Source organism: Mesoplodon densirostris, chromosome 16 (genome assembly GCF_025265405.1).
Source record: "Mesoplodon densirostris isolate mMesDen1 chromosome 16, mMesDen1 primary haplotype, whole genome shotgun sequence".
Classification (NCBI taxonomy): Eukaryota; Metazoa; Chordata; class Mammalia; order Artiodactyla; family Ziphiidae; genus Mesoplodon; species Mesoplodon densirostris.
In genome coordinates, this window is record NC_082676.1 from 4,578,399 (window position 1) to 4,605,490 (window position 27,092).

Below are 27,092 nucleotides of genomic sequence, written 5' to 3' on the forward strand. Positions count from 1 at the left end.
AGAAAAATGCGACAGGATGTGTGTCGGAGGAACTAAGGTTTAGAGGAGCTGCTAAGGAAGGGTGATAAAGGAAGGGCGGGGGGCGCTGACAGCTGAGAGCCATCCTGTAAACCCTGGGCCAGCTGGCTTTCCACCTGTTCCATTGAGCACTAGTGCTTCCTAACTACACCCTCCACTGGGCACTAAGCACACTGTCTGATGTTAGCTTCTCCGGTGTACTCTGTGTCTCTTCTCCCCGCCGAGGGGCAAAAACCTCTGGGAGGGCAGGTGGCACGAGCACAGGGCTGACTGCCTGCTTGGCTGGTTGCCTGCTTGGTTGATCGCTTAGCTGGTTGACTATGGACCCTCCACAGCCTGGGTTCAGACAGCAGGTAGGAGGAAGTTTCTAATGGGGCACCATGAACATTTGCGCAAGGGAACCCCGAACACACAGGAGATGTCGGTGTAAGAGGGCCGACTGGATCCCTCAACAGTCGTCGTAACGCCAGGCGAGCTCGGGCCCGGCGGGAGCTGGGAGGCGAGGAGGCGAGGAGGCAAGGAGGCGAAGCGGGCGGGCGGGCGGCGCGCCCAGGAACCAGCTGGGCCCGGCCCAACTCTGCCCAGAGGTCGGCGTTCCCGCCGACGCCCGCGAGGGGGCGGACCGCAGGTCGCGTGCCGCGCCTGCGCAGCACAGCGCCCGCGCCGGCGGCCTCGAGCGCCGCCCTCGGAACTGCGCCGGCGCGGTGCGCCTGGCGCTAAGGGGCGGGGCTCCGTTGCGCCGCGCGCAAGGCTGGGGCAAAACCCAGGCCGGGATAGGGCGTGGGGCAGCGCGTCGGGACGTCCCTGGCGTCGGGCCCGATGGCGCGTGCGCATTGGGCAGCCGCCGGGGAGGCTGAGGGGCGGGGCGGGGGCAAGAGTGGCTTCTTTGCCTCGCTGTGCCCTAGCGCCGCCCGGACACCGCGCGGGCCGCCGGCATCATGAAGATCTGGACTTCGGAGCACGTCTTTGAGTACGTTTGGGGCGGAGGCAGGTCGGCAGTGGGCATGGGGTAACCGCGGGGTGGGAGGGCAGGCCGGGCCCGGAGTCGCGGCGAGGCCGGGGCGGCCCTCAGGAAGCTTCCAGGCGTCGGGCCTGGTGGGGGGAGCTGGGCCCGAGCTCCTCGGAGCCCTGGGGGCGGGGACGAAGGTCACGACCCCGGGGACGCCCCAGGAGTGGGTTCCCAGGAGAGACGACCCGTCCGGGACGGGGCTGGGGAAGGGGCCCTGGCGGCCTGCCTCCCGGGGACGCCCCCTTGGGGGGCGGGGGCGTCGCCGAGCACGAGGTCCCTGACGGCACTGGGGGTGGGAGAGGCGCCCCGTTGCCACATGGGGCCTTGCAGAGCCCTGTGGGTCGTGGCCCCGAGGATCGTGGGCTGTCGAGAGGCTGGTCGCTCCAATATCTTCGGGTGGAGTTCCTTGCTTCGGAATGTGGACTTAGGGCGAGCTCAGGCGACCACGCAGCGAACCTTTTCCGGCAGCCCGTTGACCTGAGGAGTTAGAATTTACGGCCTTGAAATTGGAGTCCAAGGTCCAGCTCTGGCTCCAACAAGCTGTGTGACCTTGGGGTTACGCATTTTCGTCTGAGACATGGAAGACGACGACGGACGGTGTCGTCAGGGCCTGACAGCGCTGAGATGTCTTTGAGGACACGTTCATTAACATCTGTTGGTTAGGGAGAAATGTTTGGTAAGGAAAATAGGCCTTACACCAGTTGGATGTTGGGAATTAAATTCCCTTCTGGTTCCATGATTCATTGTACAAAAGAACCACGCGTTTATTCGCCTGTATCATTTTTGCCTGAACAAATTGTTGATCGTTTGACTCATCACTCTTTATTGACTAATCTTTTTTCCTCTCACCCATTTGAAATGCCACCTTCCTCCTAAGACACTTGTGACTTATATTTTAATCCATTTCTGTGCTATCTGTTCTATCCCAGTGGTCTGGCTGTTGTTGCCACACTGTTTTAATTTTTTTAGCTTGGCAGTATGTTTTAGTTTATTTCCAGGGCAATGTTTAAAACAGGTTGTAGACTTTTCACACACTCAGTGGATCAGACACATGCAGGAGTCCACTGGATCCTGGAAGGTAGAGAATGTTAGAATCAGGGGGCAGATTTCTTTTCTCCCTAATGTTTACAATCTTTCTGGGGGAAAGAGCCTAAGTTTGTAGTCTTTCCAGTGTTCTTTAACCAGGTCACATTCTTCACTACTCTTTCAGCCGTTGGGATCATGGATGGTTTCTTTGCAGTTCTCTTCTGGGTTTAAATGCTTGAGAAGTTCTTGGCACTCCTTAGAATTTTCTTCCTTAACACTCTTCTCCCTAGCTTATTTCCTACCCCTCCTCCCCACTCATTCGGCCCTTTTCTTTAATGTTTTCCTCTCTTCTTACCCTTCAGTGTAAATGTTCAGTGAAATTCTGTTGTTGGCCTTCTTGCATCTCATCGGGGACTATTAGTCTTTCTCTTTTTGTTGCACGCTTCTCTGAAATTTGATGAAAGCTCTGGGACTCTCCTCGCAGAAAGTAGACATATTCACCTAAATGCTCTGCGTGTCCTGGGAGAAGAAGCCCTGATCCTGATTCTCCCCAGATAATGTGGACTTTTTGATCAAGGTCCCAGCTGATACACACATTTCTGGCCCCCAAATCTGTACCTTGGGCTCCAGTCTTTCTTGAACTTAAAATCCTTATTTTCAGGTCTTAGCAGGGTATCTCTACTCACATGTCCTGCAGGCTCTTCAGACTCAGCATCCCTGAAAATGAAGTCATTTATCTCCCCTCTCAAATGTTATGCTTTCCCTGTGTTTTCCATCTTAAGGATGTTACTAACTAACAACATCTAAGTCATCATTCTGAGTCTTTCCCATCTGTGATTTTCCAGTGCTTCCTTCTGAGGCCTAGTATGTAGTTGGCATCAGTTGAAGTCATTCATTGATTCCTTCAACAAATAGGAAGGCCCACTAAGTGCCAGGCACTGTTCTTTGGATTGGTTCCACTTTGGTAAATAAATCAAGACACCGTTGCTGCCTCGGTGGAGTTAACAGTGTTCCCCACCTCGTTTTATAGGTGAAAAAATCGGACAGCTCACCAGGCACCACCAGGTTCTACGGACTGACTGTCCTTTGGGGCCATCTTTGAATGTCTTACAGTGTGAAGTCTTTTCACAGGATTTCATTAATTCAGTTGAAGTGAATGACTGGAAGATTGTTAATTGTAGTATGCATCCTTTGTGATTTTTGAGCTAGTCGTGTTTTATAAAGCAGTCTTCATCCAAGCTAAGTCAACGTCAGTGTTTTCAAGTTGGCTCAGAGAGGAGAGAATGACTGACTTAGAAATAATGCATAACCACCCCGAAGCCTTGCAATTATTAATTTTTTCAAGGAGGTGGGGGAAGAGATAAGTGTGTGGAAGCCACCTCCCCATGGTATATGACCAGATGGAGGCAGGGAAGGGTTCATCCGATTCTCATTTTAGATAGTTTCCTTGGTAACAATCAGAGTGCTTGGCCCCTGTCACTTCTATTTGTGGGGACTGTTTAGCTTTATGAAGTAGCTCCGCTTATATACCTGCACTGTTTGCTGAATAAGGCTGGAGATTAAAAACAGAATGGGGTTCATTTCTGTATAATATTAGAGCAAAAGTGAAGGCATTAAGAGTAATGTTACTGGTTGTCCAGGGTTTTGCAAAATGAGTGAGGCTGAGATTTTCCCTTTGTCCACGAAAAGTTGTCAGGCTTAGTCCTCTGAAAAGTTGAAATAGATTACTGCCTACTTGTTTTGCTTTTATTTTTTTTTAACATCTTTATGGGAGTATAATTGCTTTACAATGGTGGTGTTTTGCTTTTCGAAAAATAAAAAGTCATGCTGTGTGGTTTATTGGTAAGTGTAGTTTGAAACACCATCTCCAGATCTTGTCTTTCCTTTCAGTGAAGACGCGTGAAATCAGTCACTTTTAAGGCTCATTGTAGTTAATAAGAAGCTCATTTGAAATGGATATCTTTGGTACAAGCATGTTGTTCAGATAAGTTGTGAAGAGAACAAATGTACATCACATTTTGAATCACCCAAGTACATGTGCTTTTTGAAGGATATAAAGATGCTGCAAGTTCCATGATATTATTACCATCTCGATCCTAGGTGACAAGCAAATGCTTATTAAGAGAGAATATTAGAAAGTGGCACATTAGGAGCACCTTAAAAAAACATTTTATTGTATTGAGTGACCTTTTCAAAACAGAAATCAGAATCACTCTAGAGGAAAGTAATGGATAAAGATTGACTGGAGGGGCCACTATTATTTATTACCTTATTAGAGAAGAATACATGTTTAATATTATGATCTTTAAATCAGTAATGCTTTGGATCTTTCTGTTATCCCTATGAGAATTTGTAGTGCCTATAAGTTCTTTTGCTCTTGTTACTTCTTTATGGCTTCACAGAAGTGGGGTCAGAAAAAAGAATAAATGGTATAATAATAATATTTTTGCTGTTTGTTTCTGTAGAACATAATTGTAAAACACATTTTTATGGATCAGTAATTCTTAGAAACAAAATTTAAATGTGATAGTGGACACTGATAAGTAGAAAAGATGACTTAAGAAACGGTACTGTAGTGCTCCATAGGTTATTTTAACCTTTTAGGCATCAGCTATGCCACATAACCTGTGTGCTGAAAAAATACTGAAATCTGCACATGTTCAAAATGTAGACTGAGCCTCCCAAAATCATCTTTCAGTCAACGTTTCAGAAAATAACCTTCCCTAGGTAAATTAAGTAAAGTTTAATTGTAAAGACTAATTTGATGGGTTATAAAAATGGTTTAATTTATATGCGTATTTTTTAATGTTTGATTTTTTATTCCTGTCGGCAGCCACCCATGGGAAACTGTTACAACAGCTGCAATGCAGAAATACCCAAACCCTATGAACCCAAGTGTGGTTGGAGTTGATGTATTGGACAGACACGTAGATCTCTCTGGAAAGTTGCACAGCCATAGACTTCTCAGCACAGAGTGGGGACTGCCTTCCATTGTGAAATCTGTAAGTGTGTCTTTATTCCTGAAGCAATGTGACTGCTGTAGAGAAGTTTTCTAAACCACATTATAATTTCAAATAGGTTGTGGGAGCCGATTCTGAATGTCACTTTTGCATCAGTTCAAATTGTATTATAATAAACTTGAGTTACGAGTGTATAATGAATTGGAAATATTATTACAGTCTTCATGAAGGCACCCGATAAAACCCCCTGAAGGAAACCAGCTAATGCTCTGTAATCTAAAAGTTTTATTCTGCTTTTCCTACTTTGCCAGCAACTTAAGATGTGGAAGCAGTAGTCTGGTGCTGGTTGTTAGCTGACAGTTGCTGTGGTCAGTGGTGGCCGCGCCTGTTAAGTGAGGAGCATGGTCTCACTTTGCTGCTGCCGCGTTTGTTTCAAGATCTGGTGCTTCTACCTGTACATTTAAAAGCAATTCTATGCCCTTTCAAGGGAGCAGGCTTTAGTGAGCCAGTTTAACCAGCAAGAAAGTGGGGTGCCAGTTTATTGTGATGGGAGAGAACCCTGGTATAAGTGGACCCAGTTGTCTGTAGAGATTCTTTTTCTAGAAAGTGGGCCCCCTCAGAAAAGTAAAGTACACATTTTCCAACAATTTGCTTCCATTGCACACACCACTGCACTAGATGGTGCGGACGCAGAAATGAGCAGGGCTGGGATTGGCTTGGGGTCGGAGCACAGGGAGTGACCCTGGATGTGCTGTGTTATCTTCGTCGTGAGCTGGCTGGTTTTCTGTCTGGAGACCGGAGCCACTGCGTCCTCTCCCTTGGGGTGCACTAGGAGGAAAACACTGACCGACACTCCAAACCTCTCCTTTCTCTAGATGCCCTGTTTCCCGAATATTCAGGCTCACTGCTCCACCCTCAACCTTGGCAGTTCCCGAGTCCTGCCTTGTACTCCGTACGCTCTCAGCGGACTAGTTGCTAATCACCTCTGCTTGTGTCTTGGGCGTCTCATCTCCTTCGTGGTGTATGAAGTCCTTTTCCCCTAAACGGGCCTCCTTTCTGACCTTTGTTGCTTTCTCATGTTTTTTATGAAAACAGATTTTTGGTTCAAAATATTAACACATTTTTACCTTCAAATAAAATGTTGATACACTTGTTAAGAAATCCTTCTTCCTCTGATTACGAATTCTGAATGTTTTACTTAGCTTATTGGTGCAGCAAGAACCAAAACATATGTGCAAGAACATTCTGTAGTGGATCCCGTAGAGAAAACAATGGAACTTAAATCTACTAATGTAAGTCTGGACTCCCTTCTGTTTTAATTTTAAACTATTTGGCTTAGTTTTTTTCTCTCTTTTGTAGTTGGTACACAAATGAATGTATGCTCTTCAGCCTGGTTTAGGAAATCAGTACTGAGATGCTGCATTGTCTGCCTGTTTGCAGCTTAGCCTCAGTGCTCTAATGAGCCTGCCTGTTATTTCTAGGAGAGAGCACTCAATAAAGTGAATTTGGCATCATGTGCATGTTATTACTATTATGATGCTTTTGTCAAATTTATTATTTTTTAAATAAAAAGGAAGCAATGAATAGTGAAAACTTCTTTTTACACAGTAATATCAGAGTGGTTTATTTGCTGCTGTTTTGTATATTTAGCTAGCAAGGTTTTGGTTTGTGAATTAATTTTGGAAATATTTTTAATCTTGGTTTCCAAAATGATTTGACTTTTTTTTAATTCTATAGATTTCATTTACAAATATGGTTTCAGTAGATGAGAGACTTATATACAAACCACATCCTCAAGACCCAGAAAAGTAAGTGAAAAATATTTTAACAAACCTATTTTACAGTGTGTTTAAATTTTTTAAATCAAATATTCCTTTGAAAAATGAAAATTAGGTCATCCAGAAGCTGTGTAAATGTGTTTTGTTCCAGAACTGTTTTGACTCAAGAAGCCATAATTACCGTGAAAGGGGTCAGTCTCGGCAGTTACCTCGAAGGACTCATGGCAAGCACGATATCGTCAAACGCCAATAAGGCAAGTGAGGCTGCTCCCCGCCTGCTTGTGGTTTTGTGTTTTGTTTCTCCTTTGGGGGGTGCAGTGCAGGCTTGCAGGATCTTAGTTCCCCACGCCCCCTGCGGTGGAAGCGTGGAGTCTTAATCACTGGACCACCAGGGAAGTCCCTCCCTGCTTGCTCTTATTCCTGGGTCTTGTTTCTTGGAAGCACTGTCCTTGTGAGCTGACTCTGAGCCACTGCAGTGCGAGGTGATGTGGGCAGTTGCTGGCACGGGCTCTGGGGTCCAGCCTACCTGCATTCACGTGCCAGCTGTGACTCTGACCAGCCTTTCACCTTGGGCAGTTAATTAAGTGAACCTCTCTCTGCTTCAGTTTCCTGTCTGCGAAGTGGAGATTAATCACCCACCTTACAGGGTTGGGTGCAAAGAGTGAATGAGATAATATGGGAAGCCTGTAGCCCTGGGCCCAGCATGGGGGGGCGGGGAGCCGTGTAGCAGTGCGTCACTGTTGAAAGCATAGGTTCCCAACCTTTTTTTATTATCGTCTCCATTCACGCCCAGGTCCACTGTAGATATTTTTCCCCTAATTACCCACACCTCATGAAATTGTTTAATACTACAGATTATATCTATAGATATAGATAAATGGATATATGCCTGTGCTTTATACGTGAAAAAAGTGAGATTTTTCTCCACTTCCCCCCAACTAATTTTTGCCTGATTGAGAATGAATGATTTAAAATAAAGTAAGTTCAGAGAAAGAGATGCCTAATGTACTGTTTTATAACACATGTTTAATACAATCATTCAGCAGTCAGAAGATATTCATAGATGCCTTCTCTGTGTCAGGCAGAGTGCTAGGCTAGACTGGTGGTACAGCGGGGAGCAAAACAAACGTGGTCCCTGCCCTCGTGGAACTAAGAGGAAGGCAACATTAATCATACAAAACGTCATTAGGAAAGGAAAAGTACAGAAAGGTATGACAGTGTTTAATGAGTGTTCAGTAAGTGATGTTTCTGCTGAGTTCTGAATGAGGGGTGGGTAGGCTGTGAGGGGCCTGCTAGGAAGCATTCCAGGTAGAGGAGCTGCGTGTGCAAGGGAGGCCCTGAGACCGGAAGCAGGAAGTGCTCCTGTTATGTCCCTCAAGGAACTGCGTAGGGTCCAGGAGAGTGGTTGAAGTGGAAGTCAGGGACCAGAGCCTTCAGAGCCTCATGCAGGATTTTGGTTTAAAATATGGACATAAAAAGAAAAAAAAAGGAGTTTGACCTCACCCCGAAAGGGGAACCATTCTAATCATAAATAAGTAAAACATCACTGTCGTTTAATTGTAGATTCTTTTGAGAACATCTTTTGCAAAAATTAAAATCAGTATATAGATCAAGCCAGTTTCTCAAGGCATTTGATATTTGGTAAATAACATGAGGGAAAACAAAGCAAAGGTAAAAACAACCCATCCTGGTGAGGTTTAGTTATGCTTGTACCGCTTCTTGTTACTTCCTGATGTGCCGTTTATTTGACAGGTGCCTTTGCTCTCACTTGGTAAGAATAAACATGTTGGATTTTCTTTTAAGGGCCGAGAAGCAATGGAGTGGGTAATACATAAATTAAATGCTGAAATCGAGGAATTGACGGCTTCGGCAAGAGGGAGCCTAAGGACACCAATGGCGGCAGCAGCATTTGTGGAGAAATGATCGTGGAAGTTGATAACACCCAGTGCCCCAGGTCTCTACAAGCTGGCAGTATATTTATTTGTTATTTAAAAAATACAACTATATTTTCGGTAGAATTGTTTTTTTAATAAGCTGAAGGACTATGTGACTTGATCAAAACAAAGAGGTGCAGGGTTTCCAAATAAAAGGGATTGGCTCAAATTAGTGTTGTCTGAAATGACTGTCTGATTTTGAGGATTCCAGTATTTATGTAAAAATTTAACAATTTTTGAAAAGTACTTGAAAATTGGTATTGGCTGATTAAACCTCCTTAAGGTAGAGTTTTAAAGCTTTTCACGCATTGGAACTCTACCTGTCTTTGGACCAACCCCAGAACCAAGCAGAGCCACCTCTTACATACCCACCACTGCCCTGCAATAAACTTGGAGAACTTGCATGAGGGAACTCACTTTTAAAGGAGAAACTGTATAGTTTTAAAAAGACATTAATTGTATAAAATAAATTGCTCTGCTATAAACCACCATTAAAAATCACAATGTTTTAATTTGGTACTCAACATTTTTGGAGTAAAAATTATCACGAAAGTAATAAATGACTCCAACAAAAATATATTTTATTGTGTTAAAGAGTACTGTATTGATTTGCCAAAGTTTTGTAACTTAGTAAATGTATTACCTTCCTTGGATCTGTACTTTATGACTTAGTATGCTGTGTCGTGGGCTGGTTATGTTAACTGAAAAAATAAAGTCACTACCAGAATTTTGCAGCACTCTAAACTTAAACAGAAGAACAGCTGTTCACATCTTTTAGCATTTCACATTTGCCTAACTTATAAATTGCCATGTGTCAAAATTGTGGTTCTGTAATTGCTAAAGCATGATATGTCGGGTTATTTGAATATAATTCCTTTTTGAAGTAATTGTGACCACAAAACATCTTTTTTACGTGAAGAGCTGTACATCATGTGAAATTACTCGAATGATGTCTTGATCTGAAGCATAAATCCCAGGGACTTAATGTTTTTAATAATACTGTGTCACTGCGGGGGATGGGAGCGGTGGAAAAGAAAAAAGAATAATAGGGCGGAAAAAAAAAAGCATTGACCTAAACTAACCAGTATGTGAATCGCTTTGCAGCCTTTATTTATGGGAAATCCTTGCTTTGGATGCCAGTGGGCAGCTGCAATCTGAAAAACAATCCAGTAAATGTTGTTTTGTTTTGTATTTTGTAGCAGGCAATTAACTATCAACCACTAAATAAGAATATCTTTGATACTGGGAATTGTTGCATACAGAACATTTTTGTTAAAAGGTGATGAGCTCTTGCCTTTATTTCACAGTACTTAAAGTGATAAACTTCTAGTCAGGTTTCCTATAAAAGAAACCAATTAATATATGTACCTAAACCACAAAAATAGTATACCAAACTATTTGAAAATTATTGTTTTTCTATTTAAAATATCGTTTAGCTTGCGACTTCTTAGGACATTTGTAAAAGCAAGTTAAAGCCAATAAGGCTTTTGATTATTTTTTGTAACCGGAGATGGTTTTTACAATTAAAATAACATTTCAACTAAACAAACCATTGCTAAACAATGATATTTAATAATAAGTTGCCTTGTATAATTTCTGAAAATTATACTTGTTCTGAAAAGTATAAGAATACCCTAATGATAAAAAGATTTCTAAACAAAATTTTATCCTGTTTGATTTTTTTTACTCTTATCTAATGACAAAATTCTATAGATTTTCATCTTCCAGTGTAGTTACTTTTCGTTAAGTAGCTCGTAGGTAATGGCTTTTACCTGTTATTTATATTTTAATAACATAGCAGGCATTCGAGAGGACTAAACTGGAGTAGAGTGTTCATGGGTTAGAATTAGACTCTCGGACTATGGAGCATATTATCCTGTTTAATGTTAAAGATGGATCTTATATGAGCTAAGAAAAACCTTCCTGTTAATAAAAATTTCCTTTTAACTACGATGTTTTTCCTGATTATAATTTCTTTTTAATAACTAAGGAGCAAAAGAAATGTTTTTCCTTGTAAGAATTCACCTAATTGCCGCGCGCTCGAGCCGGCTCTGCGCCGCGAGGTTGAGTCTCTTAAGTTGAACGCGCTGCGCCTCCTCCCCTCCTCCCTCCGATGTCCAGTCCATTCTTCCCGGCCAGGTTCTGGTGCCCCGGGCCGGCCTGAAACCCTAGGGATTGTCGGGGGGCGGCTCGTTTTAACTGTTAACTCTGGGCGGACATGCTTGAGTGTTGTCAACATCAAGGTCTGGACGCGGCCGTCGGGTCCGGGGTCGGGGGGGTGCGCCCCGACACCGACCTCGACGCGGCCCCGAGTCGTGCGTTCCCTCCCCAACTCCCCTCTCGCCCCGCCGCCCCGCCCCCGCCAGGACCACTACGGAAGCCCGCGGAGCCAATAGGAACGCGCGGCCGGCCGGCCCGCCCGAGGATTGGCACCTGCGGCCCGGGCCGCGCGCCCCCATTGGCTCGCGGCGCCTAGGTGATTCTACGGCGAGACGGCAGAGGCCGTTCGGGAGGGCGGGGCGGGGCAAGAGGTGGTGGGATTGGCAGGTGCGGAGCTCCGCCCCTTCCGCTTCTCAGGCCTGACCTTCCGGCAGCCGGCCCGCGCGCAGAGCCGACCTTGACGGGTCCTCGCGATTCAGCCCGACGCGCCCCCTCTCGCGACATCATGGTGGCGTACTGGCGACAAGCTGGACTCAGGTAGGGCCGGGCATCGGGAGGGGCGGACAGCTGGGGCGCGGGGAGGTCCGGGGCGAACCGGGGTCGGAGGTCACGCCGGGCGCGTGAGTGCGGCCCCAAGATGGCGGCCTGCGGACGGGGAGGCCGGGCTCACGGCCGTGGGATGCGGGCTCACGGCCGTGGGATACCTGCGCGCCGGGGCCGAGCACCTGCCCGCACCTGCCGGGGGCGCCGCCGAGCACCTGTGCGCCGCCGTGAAGGCGTCGACAAGTGCCGTGTCTTCCCGAGGACGGCGCTTCTCACCCGCGGGGCCTTTGTCCTTTGAATTACACTCGGTTGACGTTCTAGAAGTAACAGAGCCACATAAAACTTGAGAACTCGAAGGAGCGGAGAGAGGTCTCTGGAGGTAACCACGGTCACCATACCTGGCCGTTCTAGCATTAAGGTGGGGCCTTTTAAAATGGCATATCCCTCTTTTATTTAAATTAGCTCCTGTTGCTCTCAGGTTTCCTTATTGGTAAAACGGCTGAAAGCCCTCGGTAAGGTGTACAAAGCTCTGCCACAAGGTGAGTGGTGGCTCTTGGGAAGCCAAACTATGGAACCCACTGGAGGACATGGCTTCTGGTGAAATGGAGACACCATGGATCTAGGTGTCACACCTGGTTTCTTTGCCTGTGCACCCAGTTGAGCCGCTCACCTGGCTCAGGTTAGCACACCTTGTTACTTGACTAGATTAAGTAGCACCTCCTAGTAGTGACCTTCTGTGGGTATGTGACTGTGGGCAACCCAAGTGTGTCCTGACTTTCAAGGTCAAGCAGAGTTTTGTACAGTTGGAAAGATGATGGTCCCAGTCAGAGGGACCATGTATTAAGCACCTACTACGAGACAGGGGGGGCATTCTTGCTCTCCACACTTTGTCTTTCCTCCTCCCTACCACCAGTGGGGCAAATACTGTTATCCTTCTGCTTTGCTCTGTTGTTTTTACAGAATAAATTAGCCCAAAAGATGGAACAGCTTAAAATTCACCAATTAGTAGGAGTGGAAGCAAGAATTGGAACTCCTACCTCTGGCCCAAAAAAACAAACCTGAAACATGAGAAAATAGTCAGCAGCTCCCTCCCCTCTGTCCTTCCTGTTTTCAAAAAGTGTAAAAAGTGAGCTGACATCTTTTGGAAAATAAGATGTTAATGGGAGTCCATCTACCAAACAGGAAGCAGGCTGTTGGATATTTTGCTAGAATTGATGGTGTTCTCGAAGGACATCTCAGTTTAATTTAGAAACCTTGGTTGGGAAGTATTTTCAATGGCAGACCTGACAAGCAGAATCCAGTATTCTCAGGAAAACCTTTAATCAGAAGTAGAGCTGTTTTAATTCAAAATAGTTTTTTTTTCTCTTTTAATTATGTATACTTTACCTTGTAAGAATAATAAAAGAAAAAATTTTAAATAGAGAAATGGAAAAAAACCACTCATATTATACCCTCTGTTAACATTTAGGACTGTTTACTGTGATGTGGGATTTTTTTCTCTAATATATGCATCTTTTATTTCAAATTAATATGTATTAAAGAGAAAACACTGCAAAGAAGAAAAACCAAAAATCACCTAACCCCATTTAAGACTTTGATACATTTCTTTCTGCTCTTCTTTTTCTTTGTATAGATTCCTTTTGCATTAGTCATTTTTTTTTAAATTAGTTAACTTGTTTTTTTTTTTTTGGCTGTGTTGGGTCTTTGTTTCTGCGCACAGGCTTTTCATTGCGGTGGCTTCTCGTTGTGGAGCGCGGGCTCTAGGGCGCGCGGGCCTCAGTAGTTGTGGCTCATGGGCTCTAGAGCGCAGGCTCAGTAGTTGGAGCACACGGGCTTAATTGCTCCGCGGAATGTGGGATCTTCCCGGACCAGGGTTCAAACCCAAGTCCCCTGCATTGGCAGGCGGATTCTTAACCACTGCACCACCAGGGAAGCCCTGCATTAGTCATTTTTAAGTTCAGTTCTACAATGATGTAGAATCCAACCAAAATGAAAAGTATAGGAAGAAAAACAAAAGCACAGTCACACAGCAAGTCTGGCTGGATCATTGATAATTAGCTTTATATTGTCTCTCGTGTTCCTCCAGCTACATCCGATACTCCCAGATCTGTGCAAAAGCAGTGAGGGATGCACTGAAGACGGAATTCAAAGCAAACATCGAGAAGACTTCTGGCAGCAGCATAAAAATTGTGAAAGTGAAAAAGGAATAATCTGTAAGTTGCTGGTGGATTTAGAGAAAGAGTTGCATCTTAAGTTTTTAGAGAGCTTTTTTTTTTTTTTTTTTGCACTACGCGGGCCTCTCACTGTTGTGGCCTCTCCCGTTGCGGAGCACAGGCTCCGGACGCGCAGGCTCAGCGGCCATGGCTCACGGGCCCAGCCGCTCCACGGCATGTGGGATCTTCCCGGACCGGGGCACGAACCCGTGTCCCCTGCATCGGCAGACGGACTCTCAACCACTGCGCCACCAGGGAAGCCCTTTAGAGAGCTTTTAAAAATCAAAATAATTTTAGTTCTGCTTTCTGTCCACAATTTGGTCCATCAGCACATCTAGAAGTTAGTTAGTGGGATGATCATGTCAGGCATACAGGTTGTGGAAGCCCCGTAGCATCATCAAAGAATGTCATTTCGAGGCCCTGAGAAGCAGAAGTAACGGCCACGTTGATTTTCAGTTCATTGAGCAATGCTAGGTAGAAAGCCATCTTATGTTAATTAAACGTGTTTCGTGTGTCTGCACAAAATCAAATACTTCGGACGATAAACTCCCCACTTTTATAATTGTTATTGGAGTTATGTAACAGTTCAAGAGCATGAGAAATTACAGTTCTTTGAGTTTTTATTTCCCCCGCATCTGCTAATGTTCTCACAAATCACTACTTCCCAAACATAGGGCTACAAGTACAGGCAAGGGTCCTGCTATTTTATCAAGCAATAAAATCAGCAAGACCGTGCAGTGAATACTGTTTTGCTAAATTTATGTTTTCAGAGTTTGGTTCATTTTACTTCTCATGTTGGCAATGCAGAGTAAGACAGTTTCGTACAGTTGATAAGTTCAGACTTTTGTGTTCCAAACTATTAAAGTGATTTGATCTCTAAACTGCTTTCTTGACATTATTATTTCAAAGATCAAGCAAGGCAAATTACCAGAAGGATGTTTTTCAGATTTAATTTTCTTGTTAAGCTTTAAAAAAGCTTCAGACCCGCAGTTGCAGGGAAATGTGATAAATAGTAATCCTTTGGCAGCTTGTGGTTATGAGCGATTTTACTTATTGGAACTGTCTCCCCTAAGCACTTTTCATTTTCATTCTGAATTAGTAAATATTTTATTACAAGTCTGGAGATGCGGTGTTGAGCCATTTTTCTGGGGCTCTCTGTCTGATCTCATGATTCTGAGGAATGAAACCTGGTTTTAGGTTGGGTTGTTTTGTTTTAACAACGAGCTAACTGAGAAAAATCACCCAGCCTGTGCCTGCAGCGTGGCCGAGCCAGACTCTGCATCGAACTCCCTCCACCTTGTAATGTCCTTTGCGCCAGGAAGTAGTGTCCAGCTCCGGTAAGCAGAACAGTGACTGTTCTCTATCCATCGTGCTGGGGACGCAGCCCCACCGCCTCAGCATAGGGGATTTAGTGTCTTTTAAAGGCAGAGTGTTTCTTTATTGCAGGGAGAGTGTTTGGTTTTACTTAGCAGGGAAGTGCCTCTTCGGCTAAGGCAGTGCACGTGAACCTGCACTTTTTACAGCTGAGAGCCAGGCTTTATCACCAACTGAGAGAACTGGATCTGCAGTCATATTATACTGCTCATTATAAGGAAGTTACTTTCCCTATTCGTGCTGGATTTTTAAGAAAACATGAAGGGCTGGCAACTTGCTGTTTCTCTTTTCCTCGTAGACCCTGACTACAGCTTGAAATGCTGCATGTTCATGGTGAAGATGTGTGGGCACGTGGTATGGCAGATTGAGAACGATCCCCCTTTGTGGAAAAAAAAAAAAAAACCTGTCTTGTTCATAGATTGACAATGCCAATAAATTAAAGTACAGTTCACTCTTGCTGTTGGTTTTTGGTTTCTCTCGGACTTTTTCTGTTTGGGAACTACCACACAACTGCAGGATTATGATCATACGAACCAGGGCTTTTTAAAGGAGAACAGTGAATTCCCTGGTGGTCCAGTGGTTAGGACTCTGAGCTTCCACTGCACGGGGCACGGGTTCGATCCCTGGTTGGCGAACTAAGATCCTGTAAGACGCGCAGCTGAAAAAAAAGTTAAAGGGAGAACAGATATCATGTCTAGTGACCAGAGGGATCCCGGAGACATTTTGAAAATGTCTCAAAAGAGAAGGTTCTCTTTTTCGTGACATAATTGACAGAATTGGGCTCCGTCATCGAGGCTGTCCTGCCCCTTATCTTTGAATTGCAGACGTCATGTCAGAGCACTGGGTTGGGGTCGGGGGTGGGCCGGGTTGTCTGCTGGCCTCATCCTAATGCACCGGCAGCCGTATCCAGGTGGTGCCACTAAGCAGGCTGAGTGCGAATAATTATGGAAAGTGTAGATGAGGAGAAGAAATGCTAAATTGTATTCATTTTCTATCGTGCACTTCAAAGCTATAGAGAAGTACTATTGTTGAAATTCACTTAAGCACAAGATACTTTTCACATTGTCTTATAAGTGAATCTTTATATTCTGGGAGCATTTCTCATAGGAAATGAGGCAAAGCTGCTTAGCAACATGCTTACTGAGCTGATGGCCGAGCTGACGTGAAAATCTAAGCTTCTGGACTGCAGGTCTAGGGCATGATCATGACAGCGGGCCCATGATGCTTTCACGGTGATTCATTTACCTATTAAATATTTAGGGTTGAAGGCACTCAGCCAAGTAAAACCCCAAAGTTTACAAAATTGCAAAGTTAACTGCTTGATTTTTACCCACTTCTGGAGATGGAGAGATGCACTTGGACAGGAAATGTTGAAACACCGTTTAGCTTCTGCCCCAGGACAGGTTCTCAGCTTGGTACTTAAGCTAACAATAATTTATCACGGCCACTCCACCATGCCAAGGATGAGGGCAAGAACACGCCTTTGTTGTTGGCTTCTGGAGAGGACTTCCTGCCCTGGACACTTGACCTGCAGGCTTTATCTCATTCTTGGCATGGGGCACACGAGGAGGAGCTGCAGGGCTGGACAGAAGCAGTCTACGAGCCCCTTGTGCCCTGTGCCTCAGGCTGTTGTCCTGCTCTTTTGAAGTCAAGGCCCCTCAGTTGGCATGCTTCCGGTCCCCACAGTTAAGGTACCAGGAGGCATCTTTCATTACAGGGACAGGAATAAATGGATCACAAGGCCGTGGGGCCTTTTTGGTACCAGGCAAATAAAGTAACTGATAGGCAAAGGGCTAAATTCTTTCCAGCCAATTCAATTAGAGATAAGTCATTTATTCAGGAGGCAAATGGGATAATTAGAGACGAGACTTAGGGACAGGGCTTGTGGTATGGAAAGGATTAAAAGTCAACTGAGTAAAGGACAGATTCACTGCTCAGTAAAGATTCTTTGAGGCTCCTCTGTGATTAAAAAATCCTGAACCGATACCGTGATGCCCTGCCGGGAGCTGGCAGGACCACTGTGTCCAGATTACCAGGGGGCCCTGATCAGATCTTGTTGTGGGTATTTCACTAACCACCTGAGTGATTTGTGAGGGATTCAGTCTCCACTCACGCAGTGTTCTTGTGTGTGAAGTGAAGGAATCGGACAAGCTCTAAAATTCTGATTCTACCGTCTTGGTCTCTGAGAGACCAATGTCGCTGTAGCAACCATACAGCTAAAGGAATAGGCTCTTCAGAATCAAAGGGGACGGCTTTCTTTTGGTTTCTAGTGGGGTTTTTTGGTGGTTGTTTTTTTTAATCTATTTCTACCATACGAAAGAGTAGGGTGGTGAGATGCATTCTGAAAATAGTTTTAACGTTTACTCACGTTAATCAGGCTGGACGGTTAGAATTCCAAGAAAAGGAATTTATTTAGTCTGAAATAAAGCAATTTAGCCATTTAAAATTGTATTTCTTTTATTTTAATGATTACTGTTGAGCAAACAAAAGTCTTTATAGTAATATAAATCAGCAGGGTTTTTTTTAATTTAGATCTTTGTCCTTTCTTGCATCTATTTAATTGCCTTTTTAGATTTGAGAAAGTGAAAAAAAGTGCTAGAGGAATTGTGTGTGTAAATTTTTATGTAATCGCAGGTTATAAGTCTTTAGCATCTAAGGAAGTTATGAACTTCAAACTAGGAGTAGTTTAGGTGCAGTTCCTTAAATCTACTTTTAAATCTACTTTTGTTTTTAGTGCATTTTGAGCCACAAGTAGAAAGTATTTAAATTTTTTTTTTTTTTTTTTTTTTTTTTTTTGTAATTCTGGAAATAGAAGACTTGTCATGATACCAGCAGGGAGACTTCATTTTCTCTTGGTACATGTTTTAGCTATTTCCTCAGGAGACTACATGAACAGAGTGACGTTTCTCAAAGTGAGCTGCTGTCACCCGCTCCCCGGCTACCTCAGGACTGCAGGTGACAGAGCCAATCCAGCTGCCTGCAAGTAAACATTCCCTCCTGTCACCAGCTACTCATGGATCAAATAGGACAGCTCCGTGGTAATTCTAGAAGGCCGTTAAAACCCGTACAGCGCTGCAAGGGATGGCAGTGCTGCATGTCAGGAATAGGTAAACCGTAATTAAGAAGTTATGGATGATCTGATGACGCTTTTGTGTATCTGGTCCTCTTGTAACGTGAGCAGATTAAAATCATGTAATGCTTAAAGCTGCATCATCATGCACACATCTATGGCAACTTCTACTAATTAATTGGAACTGTAAAAGTTCCCTAATGAGACGATGTCCTAAGTAACCGCGAAGGACACTGCAGCCACCGCTGCTTAATTCCTCCGTTTGAATGGTTGCCGAGCGCTCCTGTGCCCTTTTAAAGAACAGAGCGGCTACAGAGAGCTTTCAGGAGGTGATCGCCGCATGAAAGTGAAAAGGGCATTTCGAAATAGCCTTTACAAGGAAAACCAAAGATGATGATGAATGAATTCCCAGAATCAAACACTAATAAACTTAAAAGTATGTAAATACACGTATGTTAAAAGCTAGCTCTTCAGACATAAAGATCAGAGGATTGGAGTTCTCGAGTTTTGCTTGTCGTTTTTTGGTTTTTATTTTTTTGCCCGGGTATTTGTGGGAAGGAATGCCACTCTCCTATCTTCCCTTTTGCCCTTTGCCGTTGGTACGTTGAAACGTACACACGGTCTCCACAGTTTACTAGTGGACGCTGAAGCCCATTTACCTCTGCGAACCTCCCGCACACCAAGCAGTCACCTGGCTTTTCTGGAGGCCGGCAGGTGTGAGCAGGTGGGCTGCGGGCAGAGAGTTAAGAGAGAACCCGCAGGAAGAGCCTTAGCAGCCCGGGATGCCAAGTACAGATTCCGGGACACTTACCAGCGTAGCTAAAGCGTTTACAATGTAACCTCAACTGCAGTGGCTCCCCACGCGTCCACGTGTGGACCCCTGATGCCTGGCGCGGTGCTAGGCATACAGCAAATAGCCAATCCAGATCTTTGAACAGAGGGAGCGCTTTACCATAAATTCCACCTGGCTATTAGAAAGAAGCGGCTAGAGTGGGCAGGGAATATGAAGCTCTATCAAGGCTAGTCGGTGCCAGCAGAAGACCCTACTGCCCATCAGTACTCCCCCCACCCCACCCCCGCGCAGTCCTGTGTTGAAGCTAATACTGGGTGGCTGCGTGTGGGTTGTGGTGCTGTGGTGCGGAACCGGCCGGGAACGGCCGTGGGGACTCCCTCATCCTAGGTGAGAACACTGGACGTGACTCCACGCCGCGGCCAGCCGCGCACAGCTTCTCGCGTGGTTAATGTCTCTTATCTCCTGGTTCCGTTTCTGCCTCCCCCCCGACCTCCTCCTTCTCCTCCGGAACTGCTTCGGCATCTTGAAGCTGTTGGTACTCGGACACCAAATCCTGGATATTACTCTCGGCTTCGGCAAACTCATTGATGTCCATGCCCTCGCCTGTGTACCAGTGCACGAAGGCCTTCCTCTTGAACATGGCTGAGAAGTGCTCAGAAATCCTGCTGAAGAGCTCCTGGATGGCCGTGCTGTTGCCGATGAAGGTGGCCGCCATGCTCAGCCCCCGGGGCGGGATGTCGCACACGGCCACCTTGACGTTGTTGGGGATCCACTCCACGAAGCAGCCGCTGCTCCTGGTCTGCACGGCGAGCAGCTGCGCGTCCACCTCCTTGGTGGACATCCTCCCCCGGAAGATGCAGGCCACGGTCAGGTAGCGGCCGCGGCGGGGGTCACAGGCGGCCATGGTGTTGCGGGCGTCGAACATCTGCTGGGTGAGCTCGGCCACTGAGAGCGCGCGGTACTGCTGGCTGCCCTGGGCCGTGAGCGGCGCGAAGCCGGGCATGAAGAAGTGCAGGCGCGGGAAGGGCACCATGTTCACGGCCAGCTTGCGCAGGTCGGCGTTGAGCTGGCCCGGGAAGCGCAGCGACGTGGTGACGCCGCTCATGGTCAGGGACACCAGGTGGTTGAGGTCGCCGTAGGTGGGCGTGGCCAGCCGGAGGGTGCGGAAGCAGATGTCGTAGAGGGCCTCGTTGTCGATGCAGAAGCAGGCGTCCGAGTTCTGCAGGAGCTGGTGCACGGACAGCACGGCGTTGTAGGGCTCCACCACCGTGTCCGACACCTTGGGCGAGGGCATCACGCTGAAGGAGTTGAGGATGCGGTCGGGGTACTCCTCGCGGATCTTGCCCAGGAGCAGCGTGCCCATCCCCGAGCCCGTGCCCCCGCCCAGCGAGTGCACGAGCTGGAAGCCCTGCAGGCAGTCGCAGCCCTCGGCCTCGGCGCGCACCGCGTCCAGCACGCTCTCCACCAGCTCGGCCCCCTCCGTGTAGTGGCCCTTGGCCCAGTTGTTGCCGGCCCCAGAGTTACCTGCGGCACAAGGGACTCGGTTAGCCCGCTGGGGTCGGGGGAAGGGTGTCGGCAGCAACACACCAGGAGGCGCTCCTCTCTTCCCGCTGGAACCTTCCAGGAAAACCTACCGTGGACAAAGCTGTCCGGCTGGAAGAGGGCCCCCAGTCGGCTGGATCGGATGCTGTCCATGGTCCCAGGTTCCAGGTCCACCAAGACTGCTCGGGGCACGTATTTCTTACCTGCGTGGAAAAATAGGAAGAAGTCAGCCAACTGCTGTTTTTCTAAAGGTTAATGTTTCATCAGAGTAGAACCTTGTGACATGGGTCCAGAAGAAAAAAACCCTCCTAGAAGGTGTCTTTGATAGAAGGACTGGAAATCATATCTTGGACTGCAACAGCAATCACACAGATCTGTAGGATGCTGCAGAAATAACTTCTTCCATCGTTGTCCGTTTTGTTTGTTGTCTTGCCAGTGACAGGGATTTTGTTCCTATTGGAAATGCTTCTACTTTTTATTTAAAAACCAAAAAGGGAGAATTCCCCAGTGACCCAGTGGTTAGGACTACCGTGCTCTCCCTGCCGAGGGCACGCATTCAATCCCTGGTCGGGGGACTAAGATCCCACAAGCTGTGCAACACAGCTGAAATAAAATTTTTTAAAAATTAAAAAATAAATTAATTCATTAAATAAAATAAAACCCAGAAAGGCAGGTCGGGGCCTAAACTGCTTGTGTTGAGAGTGTGCCCCCCTCCAGTGACCAGAGACCAGTGACCCTCCAGTGGCCAGTCCTGCCCTCAGTCACTCGGGACATCCCCCATCTGGCGTTCTGGTCTCATGGGACCTCCTCTCTCTGCCGTGTCCCTGGGGCTGGTGAGGGGGGCCGACAGTGAGGTCCTACCGTGGGCCTCGTTGTAGTACACGCTGACCCTCTCCAGCTGCAGAGCGCTGTCCCCGTGGTAGCTTCCGGCCCAGTCGATCCCATGCTCCTCGCCAATCACCTCCCAGAACTGAAAGCAGAAGGAGGGGAGGTCAGTGTCCAGAGGGACCCGAACAAGCACCAGGTCGGCGACAGCACATTGAGCAGAAAGACAGGAAGTGAGGGCTCCTGGGCCTGCTTCCCTCCCCAACATGATCTTGGGGGCCCTTTTCCTAACTGCCCACCCCATGGCGTAATGTACTCTTTACCTCTGCGCACCATGAAGTGAAGATTGAGTTTTATGTCAACCTGAACTGCTTCAATAAAATGTCAACACATAAAATATTACATTGGATTTCGTTCCTATTAAATTCAGGCCCTTGTGTACATTAATACTGTTCTTTTAGAATTTCACATCAGAAGTGTATCTCTAGTTTGGCCTTACAGTGCTTCCAGCTAGTAAAGTGTAGATCCCAGCACGTGAAAATAAACTGAATTCTTATCTGATTTCACAATAATATCTCATTTCACTTTGCGGATTTATTTTCATGCAGTTTTTCCCAAAAGCCCATCACTAAGACACCTGTGCACACTTTTAAACTGTGTGCATTTGGGTGATCAGGTATGCACTCGATTCAAAATTATGCATAGCTCTTCTCTTGTAACTATCTGAAACATACTACACTTTCAGTCACATCACAGTATTTATTAATATAGTAGGTGCCAAGCTCTTTATATGGAATGGAAACAGTTACTGAGATAACCCCTCTTCATGACGCTGAAGGAGTACATAGTAAAGTGCAATGAAAATACATTCATTTATGTTAAAATCCCCAAGGGTGTTTTCCCAGCCACATCTTGTAAAGGATGGCTCTGATGTGGCCTTGGTCTTATGAACAAGATTACTTTATAGTAAATTATCAGCACTCTTCAGGGTGTGGGAAAAGAAAGAAATTTAAGTTCTGTCACACCACAAATTAAATGTGTCTTAAAGTTCTTATGGCCCCAAATAAGTAGTTGCTGGGACTCTAACCACTAGACAACACAGTTCTGGATTCAGAGCTGAGACCCTGTCTAGACCCTCCACTCCCTCCTGGGGTCCTTTCTCCATCTTATCTTCCAACTTCAGGCAGTTGGGGCCCATGCCTCCCACTTCTCTGTGTGTCTTCGTTTTAAACGTCTTATCACTCGGCAAGGAAGGATGACTCCTTTGCAAGCGGTCATTTTCTTTGCCCCAGGTTTTAAACACCTGTATTAAAAGACTTTCATTTTTTCATAGCTGCACTAGTTCCAATAGCCAAAAGTTGGAAACAATCCACGTATCCATTGACAGATGACTGGATAAACAGAATGCAGTCTCTCTATAGGATGGACTATTATTCAGCCTTAAAAAGGAAGGAAATTCTGACACAGGCTACAACAGGGATGGACACTGAGGACACTATGCTGAGTGAAATAAGCCACTCACAAAAGGACAACTACTGTTATATGAGCCACCAAGAGCTGTCAAATTCATAGAGACAGAAAGTAGAATAGCGGTTGCCAGGGGCAGGGGAAGGGGAAATGGGGAGTTAGTGTTTCATGGTACCAACTTTCAGTTTTGCAAGAAGAAAAGCATTTTGGAGATTGGAGGCACGACAGTGTGAATATACTTAACATTACTGAGCTGTACACTTAAACGTGGTTACGATGGTAACTTTTATACCATTTTATCACATTTAAATTTTTTTAAGTTTTAATGCAATTAAATTTGTAATGTGATTCGTACTAGTAAAAGTAATTTCAAAATAGCAAAGAGACAGTTGTTATATAGTAGAACTGATCATCTTAAAATGAGGGTTGGAGACCTTGGGCTCTGGCATCTGTTTTTTAGCATTGGCCAACAGTACCAGGTATTTTTTAGAAAAATTTAAGGGGAAGGAGAAAAACTTTTATATTCCAGAGGATATATTTTAATTATTTCTGCTGCTGGACCCAAAAAACTTTTAGGTCTACCTCTTTCATTTTCTGTTGCATTCGAAATAAAATAGTAGTTGATCTTTTTTAACTTTATAACATAAACATGGGAGGGAGGGAAAGATATCTTAGTATAATACGGTGTAAAAATTTTCCCAAGAAACTTTGGAAAACTGTTTTGAGACAAATTCCTGGTTTTAGATACGAAAAGTTCATTGCTAAGGTGATCAAAGTAAAAATGGTTGACAGGTGTATTATACACATGTAACTGTCAACAAAATTAACATGAATTAAATTAACCCTTTAAGCCTTTACTATTTCCTGGGTCTCTTGAACTACAGGTGTCGTTTAATAAGTCAGATACCCGGCAAGCGCCTCCATCTGCTGGGCTCCCGGTCCGCCCTGCTAACTTAGGGGATTTTCTGAGTTGGCTGCACTGTGGACCGTGGAAAGGCCAGCACTAGTCATCGAACTTTCCTTACCTTGGCTCCGATCTGGTTGCCGCACTGGCCGATCTGAATGTGTACGATCTCACGCATCCTTGCTTTGTGCCCAGGGGCAAGATCTTCACAGGGTCCCCAGTCTCTGGGAGAGCCGCCCGTCACCGCTGTGAGCCCCACACAGCTCTGGTCATCGCAGCGATGGGACCAGCTGACCAGGCTACCTCCCAGTGTGACCCGAGGGTGTGTCCAGCCCAGAGGCCCAGCCCCCGCCCAACCCCTATCATCCTTGTGGAGGGGGAGGTTTTTCCTCTCCCAACACGGAATATCGCCTGGTCACTTCCTAGAGTTCAAGACCACAGGCTGCCGTTGTTCAAGGTGCGTGGAAGTCTGGCACCAGGCCTAGGCCTTCCATGGTGGACTCTGAGCACCAGCGCTGGCTCCGGGCCCCAAGTTGGTGAGGCTCCTAGATTACTGGGTGACCAGGACCACCTCCAGAGAACTTTCCCATCCAAGCCAGTTGTATTATTAGAAATCCTGTTGTCTAAACGCATCGCTTGACAGATGAGGCCACGAATCCCAGAGCATGAAGTGGCTTCACTACGGGCATACATACAACCACTAAGACGTCTCCCCACCCTCCCTCAAGAACCTGCCATGGCTCCCTTGCCTGCAGCCGTGCTTCGTCTGAAAGCCACTGGTGGCGCTGAGGTGACCGTCAGGGGAACACGGGTGGACGGTTTTTATGTTGTATACTTGGATGTTAGTAGAAAAAAATAACTAGTATGTGTAGTAGTAAAATGATAATAAGAGAAAGTTTGCTTCTTGAAGTTTGGCCAAATTTGTCTGGGTGACATGGGATTCTTGGGAGTTTGGGAAACCCCAGTCAAGACGTAGAATCTAAACTCCCTAGCTTGGGACTTCCCTGGCAGTCCGGTGGTTAAGACTCCACACTTCCAAAGCAGAGGATGTGGGTCTGATCATGGTGGGGGAACCAAGATCCCACATGCCACGAGGGGTGGCCAAAAAAGTAAAAAAAAAAAAACAAAAAAAAAACAAAAAAAACCTTCTAAAAAGTAAATAAAATAGACTCCCCTGCTTGCCATGAAAGCCTTTGCTAACCTGGCCCCAAGCTTCCTTCCCAGCACAGCCTCCAAACTCTGGTCCTGAGAAAGCCTGTATGGTGAGGGCTCTGGAAGACGCCTTCCTGGACGCTGGGCCGTCGGGTTCTCAGCCCACGACTGCTCTCGCCCAGCCCAGTGTTCACACTGGCGTTCACTAGCCTCTCCCTGACATGCCAAGGCCACTCTTCATGCAGAGGCTGCAGCTGCTCTGTCGAGCCTTCTGCCCAGACCCGGGCCTGGCTGCCCCCTCGCCCCCCCAGCTCTATGCTTTGTTGCCCCTTTGCTCTTGTCACGGGGTGGGGGGGGCTCACTGTTTGCTGTTGGGTCCTTTACCAGACGACGAGGTCCCCTAGACCCAAACGGACTCCCAGCCACACAGGAGGTGCTCAGCCCAGCGCTCCCAGCAAACCATGCCCACCAGCAGCCCCCGGCCCATCACCTCTCACCCCGCACGCCCCAGCCGGATTGTCAACTCCTAAACCCCGTGCCTTTCTAGAGGCCTCTGGGGGCCCACGACGTGAGGTCAGTGACATGGGCAGGGAAGTTACTGCCAAAGGACTTTCTGGGGAAGATAGCCTCTAGTACTCCCAGGGGTTCAACCGCAGAGCAAAGACCTGAGCTGAACACTGGGAAGGAAACCCACAGGCGGGGAAGAAGGACTTTGTCCCGCGGAGTCAGCAGCAGGACCTCTCCTGTCTGTTGTCTGGTGACCTCACCGGCCACGTGCTGACCAAGAGCCCCGTGTGACTCTGGGTCAGGTCCTGGACCAGAGGAGGAGTTGCTGTAAGGGACACGACTGGGACAATTGTGGACATTTGAATACAGACTGTGTAGATTGGATAATAACAGTGTAGCCACGTTAGAATCTCTGAATTCCATCTTAGCCCAGGGGCTATGCAAATGCAAATCCTTGTTTTCAGGAGATATTGCCAGGTATTCAAGGTCACCGTGCAACTTTCTGTGAAACAGCTGGGCAACAATAACAACGTGATACATGGAGAGAGAGGTTAAGCAAACGTGGGGAGATGTTAACACCGGGTGAATCTTTCCAAACTTAGAACAAGGTGAGGACTCTGGCAACATTTCTTAGTTTGGAAATTTCTTTCTACGCAAAGCTGAATGACCGCATGATCCACACCTGCTTCTGATCCAACTTGGCCGCTCCCCAAGGTAAAGAGACGAGGAGACTGTGTAAATCCAAGAGGAAGAAATCTACATGTGCTTAGCAGTATTTTTCACAAATTAAAAAATATGCAGGGCTTCCCTGGTGGCGCAGTGGTTGATAGTCCGCCTGCCGATGCAGGGGATGCGGGTTCGTGCCCTGGTCCGGGAGGATCCCACATGCCGCAGAGCGGCTGGGCCCGTGAGCCATGGCCGCTGAGCCTGCGCGTCCGGAGCCTGTGCTCCGCAACGGGAGAGGCCACAACAGTGAGAGGCCCGCGTACCGCAAAAAAAAAAAGGGAAGGGGAGGAATAAATTCGGAGGTTAGGGTTAACAGATACACACTACTATATATAAAATAGATAACCAACAAGGACCTCCTGTAGAGCACAGGGAACCATACTCAATATTTCATAATAACCTATGAGGGAAAAGAATCTGAAAAAGAAAAGTATATATATATACACTATATACTATATATATATATATATAGTATATATGTGTAGTGCTGTACACCTGAAACTAACACAATATTGTAAATCAACTATACTTTAATTAAAATATATACATATACATACACAGAATGAACCTTTCGGTTTCCAAGGAAGTCACCCCACTCTCCCTACCCCGGTGCCTTCGCCCCTTCCTCTTCCCTCTGTGTCCCCACCTGACCAGCCCGCCCTCCCCTGCCCAGCAGACTCCGAGGCTGGAGCAGGAGCTCAGACCCTGGGGGGTCAGGGACACCCCCCTTTTGGTGGCCCCAGAGCTTTAGTGGCAGTTTCCACATTCGGTCGTGTTTGCTCATTACTTATACCCCTGCCTTATCTCCTCACCAGCGTGGGAGCTGCTGTGTCATTTCACCTTTTGAGTCCCCGAAGTGCCTGATACATAACAGGGCCTCAGTCAATGTTTGCTGAGGGCAGACCAACAGCTGGGCGAGTTTGAGCGGCCCTGCTCAGAAGGGCAAGTTTTCTTAGCGCCAAGAACGTATTTACTCTCGAGTGTGCCCTAATGGGTGGGGCTCGGTGCCGAGGGCTCTTTCCTCCGTCCCCTAAGAGGTGGTCCAGGCTGAAAGCGTAAACTGTTCCAAAGAACAAGGATGTCAGGATCGA

The 27,092-nt window shown here is 46.6% G+C and overlaps 3 protein-coding genes across 5 annotated transcripts; 2 read left to right on the top strand and 1 right to left on the bottom strand.

The window, feature by feature from the left end:
• The first annotated feature begins 862 nt into the window (after positions 1-862).
• On the top strand, positions 863-10,675 carry PRELID3B (PRELI domain containing 3B). Of its 3 annotated transcripts, none has more exons than XM_060079011.1 (6): positions 863-1,009; positions 4,887-5,055; positions 6,216-6,305; positions 6,751-6,821; positions 6,943-7,045; positions 8,595-10,675. In XM_060079011.1, the coding sequence occupies exons 1-6, from the start codon at positions 957-959 to the stop codon at positions 8,712-8,714; spliced, it is 606 nt and encodes a 201-aa protein (XP_059934994.1). In that variant the 5' UTR covers positions 863-956; the 3' UTR covers positions 8,715-10,675. The 3 variants fall into 3 exon arrangements, with proteins under 3 accessions (XP_059934994.1, XP_059934995.1, XP_059934996.1); XM_060079012.1 differs by having other exon boundaries at positions 863-988; XM_060079013.1 differs by lacking the exon at positions 863-1,009 and adding an exon at positions 1,550-1,703.
• Positions 10,676-11,284: 609 nt separating this feature from the next.
• On the top strand, positions 11,285-15,471 carry ATP5F1E (ATP synthase F1 subunit epsilon). The gene is made up of 3 exons (XM_060078046.1): positions 11,285-11,422; positions 13,515-13,641; positions 15,314-15,471. Exons 1-2 carry the CDS (start codon positions 11,391-11,393, stop codon positions 13,636-13,638), a joined length of 156 nt encoding a protein of 51 aa, XP_059934029.1. The 5' UTR covers positions 11,285-11,390; the 3' UTR covers positions 13,639-13,641; positions 15,314-15,471.
• Positions 15,472-19,323: 3,852 nt separating this feature from the next.
• On the bottom strand, positions 19,324-20,600 carry TUBB1 (tubulin beta 1 class VI). The gene is made up of 2 exons (XM_060119967.1): positions 20,513-20,600; positions 19,324-20,402 (listed from the first exon to the last, which is right to left on the bottom strand). Exons 1-2 carry the CDS (start codon positions 20,571-20,573, stop codon positions 19,324-19,326), a joined length of 1,140 nt encoding a protein of 379 aa, XP_059975950.1. The 5' UTR covers positions 20,574-20,600.
• Positions 20,601-27,092: the final 6,492 nt, after the last annotated feature.

Coding starts and splice junctions, on each gene's coding strand:
- PRELID3B (XM_060079011.1), top strand. CDS start 957: ATGAAGATCTGGACTTCGGAGCACGTCTTTGAGTACGTTTGGGGCGGA. Junction 1,010..4,886: donor TACGTTTGGGGCGGAGGCAG/GTCGGCAGTGGG, acceptor TCCTGTCGGCAG/CCACCCATGGGAAACTGTTA. Junction 6,822..6,942: donor CATCCTCAAGACCCAGAAAA/GTAAGTGAAAAA, acceptor GTTTTGTTCCAG/AACTGTTTTGACTCAAGAAG.
- ATP5F1E (XM_060078046.1), top strand. CDS start 11,391: ATGGTGGCGTACTGGCGACAAGCTGGACTCAG. Junction 11,423..13,514: donor TGGCGACAAGCTGGACTCAG/GTAGGGCCGGGC, acceptor GTGTTCCTCCAG/CTACATCCGATACTCCCAGA.
- TUBB1 (XM_060119967.1), bottom strand. CDS start 20,573: ATGGACAGCATCCGATCCAGCCGACTGGGGGCCCTCTTCCAGCCGGAC. Junction 20,403..20,512: donor GCCGGACAGCTTTGTCCACG/GTAGGTTTTCCT, acceptor CTTGTGCCGCAG/GTAACTCTGGGGCCGGCAAC.